The sequence below is a fragment of the Nanorana parkeri genome, unplaced genomic scaffold, assembly GCF_000935625.1.
Source record: "Nanorana parkeri isolate BGI_ZX_2015 unplaced genomic scaffold, ASM93562v1 scaffold624, whole genome shotgun sequence".
NCBI classification, from domain to species: domain Eukaryota; kingdom Metazoa; phylum Chordata; class Amphibia; order Anura; family Dicroglossidae; genus Nanorana; species Nanorana parkeri.
In genome coordinates this window covers 865,553-873,778 of record NW_017306892.1, presented here as the reverse complement: position 1 = coordinate 873,778, position 8,226 = coordinate 865,553, and the positions used below count along the sequence as shown (strand labels likewise).

General features: G+C 40.7%; 1 protein-coding gene across 1 annotated transcript in view; it reads right to left on the bottom strand.

The window, feature by feature from the left end:
- FOXP1 (forkhead box P1) overlaps positions 1-8,226 on the bottom strand; it is a 414,947-nt gene that overhangs the window by 49,982 nt on the left and 356,739 nt on the right. Inside the window, exon 11 of the mRNA XM_018563026.1 lies at positions 120-221. Coding sequence (XP_018418528.1) covers positions 120-221 — 102 coding nt within the window. The remainder of the gene's footprint in view (positions 1-119; positions 222-8,226) is intronic.

Sequence of the window (8,226 nt, the reverse complement as noted above, 5' to 3'; positions counted from 1 at the left end):
GTAATATCAGACTATATTTGTGATTGCCATGGGCAACACAGGCAGCTTCCTTACAGACACAGTTATACATGAGGCCTGCTGTGTCTGGACAGAGGAAAAGAATATAAAAGATTACTCACTTTAGGAATGATGGGAAATCGTCACACACAACCTCGCAGCCCGGCCACTTGCACACACCGTGCCCATATAAGGGGTGATTCTGCATGTAGTCCTCGTGGCAGCTAAAAAAAGAAATTACATATACGAAAATCACTAATGGATCATCAACAAACTGATTGCAAATATGAACAAATAAGCACATGCAGAATCCCTGGGGAAAGCTGAGCAGGCCGAGATGGAACAAGGCTATTAAAAATAACTTCCTTTTTTGCATATCAAGTATTGTTTATGAAGCTGCTCAGCAAGCAAAAACAAGTGGGAACCTGTGTTGCTTTGTATACACGACATTTTACATCAAAATAGCCTGCTAATATAATGAGTAACCAACCTTATATATATATATATACTGTATATCTTGGTATGTAAATATACACTATACAGCCTAATGTTTGTGGACACCTGACCATTACACCAATATAACCTTCCCCTCTCTTTCCTCCTCATGGTAACAACAGCCTCCACTTTTCTAGAAATACTTTTTAGCGTGTGTCTCTGTTAATTTGTGCCATTCAGCCAAAAGAGCATTTGTGAGGTCAGGTATTGATATTGGATGATACTGGATTCTGCTACTGCATACCTAAAGGTGCCCATAGACATTAGATGACAATCTGGCAAGCAAGCTATTTGAGGCCAGATCAAGAGATGATCTAATGTTGACCTGGGCATCAGCAGACACCACCAGGCAAAGCATGTTGGAAGAATAAAAAATAAGACTTGTTGGAAAACCTTGTCTGATCACTTTTGATTTCCGTCCAATAGTTCAGAAAGTTATCTGCAGTGCGCAACTTCCGCCCATCTCTACATGCCAAGCATGAACTGTTGAACAATGTGACCATTGGAGCTTAGATAACTGGTAGCCAATATAAATGCCTGAGAATGATTGACTCGTGCCTGTACCCTTCAAAGTCTATGGTGGCCTTAAAGGAGAACTATGGGGTTAAGTCTTTTCCCCATAGTTCTCCTTAGGGTAACAGGATGACACAAACTAGCATCCTCCCATCACCCTAGACTCAGTATACCACGAGCTACAGCTACAGTATACTGAGACGCCGCAGCTGAAGCGGATCCCGACAATTGTGCCGGGATCCGCCCAGCTTCGTTACTGACAGCTGGCTCTGCCTATCTAGAGGCAGAGCCAGCTGTACCCGCCCCCTCCCGCGTCCGATCCGCCAGTCAGCGCTGGCGGATCGGAGCGGGGAGGGGGGAATCCAGCCCCTCCCCTGTCACGGCAGAGAGCCGTGACAGGATCGAGAGGTGAGCGAACGCCGGTATGTGTTCGCTCACCTCCCGATCTACTGAGCCGACCTGTGACAGTCTCATTGTCACAGGTCGGCTAGAACTATGAGGTGAGTGAAAAGCACTCACCTCATAGTTCTCCTTTAATACAGCTCATAACCTTTAGAGAGAGATCAGTCATACAATGACCCAACCTCCCTCCACAAGGCAAATCTCCCATAAGGTTTAGCGCACTCCAAAAACTTGCAAGGGAAGTGTAGAGGAAGGTGAGTGACACAAGCTAAGCAAGAGAACTTTCAATAAAAGTGATAGTTTATTGATGGAACCACCTAATAGTACAATTCTTTCATCAAAACAATATTTTTTTTCAATGCTTTCTTTAGCCAGCTTTTTAGTTGAGTTCTGTTCAGTTCAGAAGGGCTATTTTGCGGGATAGGCATGATATTGGAGGTAGTTATTGTTCGTTTCTGCCCTTCCTAGAGTCCGTAAGGTTTTCCATTTGCATGATTTCATTAATTCTAATGAATCACTGTGCAATTGTTGGAGCGACAAACGCTTCCAAAAGGGTGGTATGCATGCTTTTTCAGCATTAGTTAAATGTTTGAAAAGGGATTTTTTGCTTTATTAGGAATGGGATTGGGATAGAATAGTAGGTCATTGGTGTTTGGTACCATCGGGTTAAAAATGTATAGTTTAATTCTTGGTATTTATTGGCCAGGGAAGCCTTGTAAACAAAGTATATGGTGTGGGAAAGTAAGCAAGTCCTTACGCTTGTATTGCCATTTTTTAATGTATGGTGGAGTATGAAAGGTCTCTTTGCGAAGGAGAATGGAATAAGATTATGAAAAAGTGTCTATGATTGAGACTGATGCATTGATAACAGTTTCAAATCTTGTCAAATGGCAGGTAAACGTGGACAAGATTTGGCTATAAAATGGGAGAGTTTGAGCCTCCACCAGAACCCCAGCAATGTTGACAGCTGTTCAGGAAAGGAGTCAACAATTGGTATACCAAATGTTCATATTGTTATGTGTATGACCTGCATAACACACCTAAACCTCACCTAAAGGCCAGATAAAATACATACAGCACTATGCAATGAGACATAAAGGAATGAGGCAGAACAGAATAATATGTGCACTAGTGCTGAGACAACCAAGTGCAGTGCCTTCCTTCTCTACTCTTCTCCTTTTTGTATATAATATTGTATTGGATGAGTAGCAAAGCATCATCAACCTTACAGAACAAGTCAGCTGGAATATGACCAACTACTAATACCTATACCATGGCCTGGATATACGAGAACCTTCACTGACATCCTCCACAATACAATTGTCCCATCTTCCCATCCCATAGCAATATTTTACTGTACTTCTTTTTTATAATCAGCAAAAAATAAAAAATATATATATAATCTGCAGTTTATCCAAGGATTGTGCATTACATGAAGGGGTTAACCCTTCATCAGAAATCTCCCAATCGATACTTAGTGATTTAGCCGCACTGATCCAAGTCATAAGATGCTTTGATCCTGAGCACATGCTTGTCAGACAGACAGGCCTTCTGCACCGACTGATGAACCATATTTAGATGGGGGGGTTGTGTGGGAGGGAATCATTTGGGGGGGGGGGAAGAAAACAAGAAAAAGCGTAATAATCTGAGTGATACACTCATAATAATCCATTACTGTTCTTTCTGTGATTTAACTCTCCCTTTGGGGCTGCGCTGGATTGTGCACTGTCCATCGCCAGACACATACTCACAAATCTAAGGATAAATTCAACATGTGTCAGATCGTTCATGGTCTACAGGCTGCAGTTCAGGCCTCTGTAGTTCCCTAGCAGGGAGGGTGACTGTGCTTTAAAGGAATGGGATGATGTGATCTTATTTATTTTATGGTCTTCCGAAAAGATAGCACAAAATAAAATCTGACTGTACAGGACCGACGTGGCTTGCCAAGCTTCTCAAATGGCCACACTTCTTTTTTGGAGTTTTTTAACTGGAATCTTATTTTTCCTGCTATAATACAGAATTGGGGCTCACATGTTAAAATCCAGTTGTTTTCTTGTAAATATACAGGCAGTCACTTAAATGCCATGGACTTACTTTGACACATTTTAGCCAAAGTCAGCCCTTGGCATCTTATTTGTCTTCACCAGGAAGACACCTCTGCCATACTTTCCAACTCTGTCCACCTTGTATTTTGGGGGTTTTCAGCCTAATACATTCTCAATAGTATAAAATATAAAATCCAGCAGGGAGTGTGGAAATCTTAGATAAGGGGCACAGGAAACGTGCAAACAAGATTGTTCGCTCTAGATAAGTCATGGTGAGTGGTGACCACTGTCTTCTGTACAGAAAGTGACAGAAAATCCAAAACTTTAAAGCAGAATTCCAGGAAAAAAAAATTGTAACCATTGCAGTGGGGCTACCCCTGAACTTCAATGGTTATCCGCTCATTTTTTTGCCTGGGGTCAAACATAACAATGTTATACTCACCTGATCCTCCAAGCCAGCTTGTCCTTAGACCAGTCCCTGAAACCGATCTCCCCCTACGCTGCAGCGGTTCAAGAGTAATCATGTTCTATAGCTGTATAGATAACACAAAATCACCTGCACTCCATGCAGCGTACAGACCTTAACGAAGGGTTGGTGCTGGTGACTTCTATTATGCACTATATGTGTATGGGACATGGGGATGCCAAGGGATATACCATTGATGCAGCAGAGGAGCACAACCGGCCATTTCGGAGGATCGCGTGAGTATAACTTGACCCAAGGCAAAAAACAAGCAGTTATCCCTTGCAGTTCAGGGGTAGCCCCACTGCAAGGGTTAATAATATTTTTATCTGGAGTTATTTTTCAAGGTTGTCACAAAACAGCAGGTGAGGGGGCATCTTCCAATGGGGATACCTGTACCAGTGACAACTGTTATATCCTGTTATGCCTCGGGGACATGAAGTGTAGAGAAATCTCCCCAGTGAGACAGAGAAAGTGGCAAAAAAAGACTGCCAGGGGTTTAGCCACTCCCTATTCTATATCAAACTAAAATAAATAAATGTGGCTTTACTTACACTTTAAGAACAAAACAGAGGTTCTAAGCCTTCCCCACTCTATCGAAACTTAAAAAAAAGAAAAAAAAAGTTTTGGCTGGAACTTCACAATAACTGTATTTCCAGACCTGTATCGTAAATGCAAAGCAACTGCAAAAGTACAACTGCAAAATACCCATTTTGGTAATGCTGACAAGTGCCTATTAACGCATGTGCTGCGTGAATTCTAATGACAGGTTCACTTTTAAAAAAAATAGCCAATTACTGTATGGACCATGTTCACACCTTTAAACATAAACATCACCTAATGACCGTGTCCTTTAAAACACTGCACATTAATAAAAAAAAAAAAATCAAGGTCATTACATTGTGTACTAAATAACTATCTCTGTACCCTAGTTAACAAACCTCACTTCTTTCCTTTACCATGGCTAATGATTAACCCCACCTATAGAAAGCGTATGGAAGCTGTTTGTTCCGACCTCCCGTTTTAATTGAGTAAACAGAAAGATTTGTCTTTGCCACGGTGAGAAAGATGTTACAGAACGGAACAGCTAAAAAAAACCTGCTGGTTCAGTCAACTGTTACGGGCTTAAAAAAAAAAAAAAAAAATTGGAAACGAAGACTAAAATGTATTTGTCATTTCGCTTCAAGCGTACAGTAATTTAAACACGGGAGCTCACACGGAGTCACCGGCTGGATTGCAGGCCTCCGAGAGTTAACATCTTTTTTCACTACAGTGACCACAGGACCCAAAGGGAGAGCTATTTACAGCGGAGCTCCTCTGAACGGGACAGATCGCCATATGGAGGCAAACACTGAACAAGCTGCGCGACTCGTGGCGACAAGAGCCTAGGGGGGACTGGCCTATATTAACACCACCTGTGATGTGGAAATTGTGCTCCGCGTCTGAATTACATTTTAAGGGACCATTGTGTACACTGTTTAGAATTGACATGCACGAGAGGTTAGGGGGATAAAATCGCTTCTTGGAAAATTTGCTAACCAGCAAAAAAAAAATACATATGGTTGTACCATGCAATTTATTTATTTATTGTTTGCACATATAAAGTGCCAGCGATTTACGCTGTGCTTTACATATTGCACATTCACATCAGTCCCTGCCCTCAAGGAGCTTACAGTCTAAGGTCCCTTTCTCACATTGATACCGACACATACTAGGGCTGCTTTAGACAAATGGCCTACCGGCAATCAATGGAATCCAGGTAATGATAGAAATATAATAGTAAAAACACCACATGATACATATGTACAAAATAAGACAAACAAATTTGTCATCTAAATGGGTATCAGCAGCCATATATTGCCTGCCTATTGGCTGCCATGCCAATCCAATGCCTTCAAAGCTTGCTGATTCACTGGCCAAAAATGAGTAAACTGATCAAGAATTCCGGCTTCACTTGTTGCCTGCTTGTTCTGAGTCCATGGCTTGAGAGAAACACAAGCTAAAGATAGCCAGGCAACTTGTAGCCCACATGTTTGTGTCATGACAGATTTCCTTTAGAAGTCAAGACACTTTTAGTCTACACTGGTCACCAATGCTAAGCATGACTAAATGACTGATACATACATTCTCAAGTCCAGACACCAGCATTTTTGTAGTATTAAAGCTATTGTTTAGTATTTACTTCTTCGGTGTAGTAAGTTCTAGTAGTAGTAAGATTTTTTTTTAGTTCTTGTGGAGAGTATAATACGGAGAGTATCTTCGACCCTATGTACACTTAGGGGGTTATTCAGTAAAGAGCCGAAGGATGCAGCCGTAGCTTCGGCTGATCCTTCGGCTCTCTTTGGCCGTCCTCTGTCGAACCGAAGGGCTGCTTTACGGGCTATTCACAATAGCCCCTACAGCAGCCGAAGGCCTATGCTTCGGCTCGACTGAGCTGAAGTGGCAGCGGAAGCGTGGAGAAAGGTCAGCTGAAGCCGACCGATCTCCACACGAATGACAGCTGGGCGGAGCCGGCCGTAATGACAGATCAGCGTCCCCAAATGACCTGGGGACGATAATCTGTCATTAAACAATAGCAATTGTTATTCATTGGCCGGGACCTGCTAGAAGATTCTGGTAGGTTCTGCCCAATAGGAAACAGTTGGGCGTAGCTAGCTGTCACTGCTAGCTCCACCCAATTGTTTTTCTTTTGCTGGCGTTATTTTAAAATTATTTTAAATGTTCTCTTTTTTTTCTTTTATTTAAACTATTTACATTTTTTTTTAATTTTTCTACATTTTAAAACAATTTCTTAACTTTTTCTTCCTTTTTATAAATTTATTTCACTTATTTTCCATTCTCCTCGGTACCTCGGAGGTACCGAGCAGAATAGCCAAGCCAAATGCCGCTCGGTTTTCACTTACTGCCGGTCGGCCCCTAGCCGGAGTTGAACTCCTTCTGCAGAGCATGTTTGACTGACCAAAGGCAGCCGATGTGCGGCTGAAATCAGCCGTAGAAGACTGAATCGAATAGCTGAACAGCGTTCGGTTCACTTCACTTCGGCTGGCTTATTCACTCGGCCGCCTTCAGCAAAAATGCAGCTTATGATGGTGCAGTGGTCATGCATTAGGTGAATAGTCAACCATAGAGAGGGGTAGATATGTAGATATGTCAAATGGGGTACAATGGAGATGTAATATCCAGCAGAACTAAAAGGAATCTCTAAGACTTTTTGGAAGAATCGATAGATCAGGGTGGCAAACGCTTAACCATAGCTTTAAAACTATATAAAATGTTGATGCCCAGAGTTGCGTGTTAAACCCACCTAAATTTTGCCCCTGCTGCCTATTCATTTACAAAACAGGCCATCCTTTGATTTCAACTATCCTGTAAAGATCAATAATTCAGCATAGGGATGCATGTCAGGCCACTACACAAGCTTCACTGGAATTTTTGATTCTGGCTTTTTGAAAGGAAAACACAAGTCAACTACAGTGTGATCTTTATATATATTTTTGGGAGTTTTCTGGATTCCATTATCATACTTTTCTCTTTATATATCTTTATTTTGCAGTCCTAAGTTTTCGCTATATTCACAATGTTTTGTACGATCAGAATGCTGTTTTAATATTATATCATTTTACAATGTCTTTCTTTTACAGGGGAGAGCTTATAAAACACGCCACTTGCAATACGTTTTTGTTTTACTGGGCAAAATAAAAGGATTACAAGATAAATAAATTACCTAGCCAATTATCTCTTTAAATTCCTGACAGTGGATATAGAATATCCTCCATATGTTTATGTCAACACAAAGAGATAAGCAGGACATAAATTGTATTGGCGTTTCATATAGGCTCTCCAAAGTACAAAGGTCACATGGCTTATTTTTTGTTTGTTAGGTGTGGCTGCAGTTAATATGTTCCATGTTGCAGAGCAGATGTCACGCTAACTGCTCGACTTTATTAAACTTCATGTACAAACAGTTAGCCGTGAGCCAATGAACTATGCTTTTCATTTACATTACTATTTACACTATGTAAACTAACTGAACTGAAACTAATCCAAAAGAATGGTGGGTAATAGCTTTGTATAGTTTATGAGTATTAAATACAATATAGCGATGCCGCCCGCCATCCCTTTAGGGACATCATGAGCTAAATTTTGGTAGTTGATATAAATCCTATTTTACTATCAACACCAGCAAAAACACTAGTTTATTATAACAGTGGTTTTGTATATATATATATATATATATATATATATATACACACACATATATATATATATATATATATATATATATATATATATATATATATATATATACAG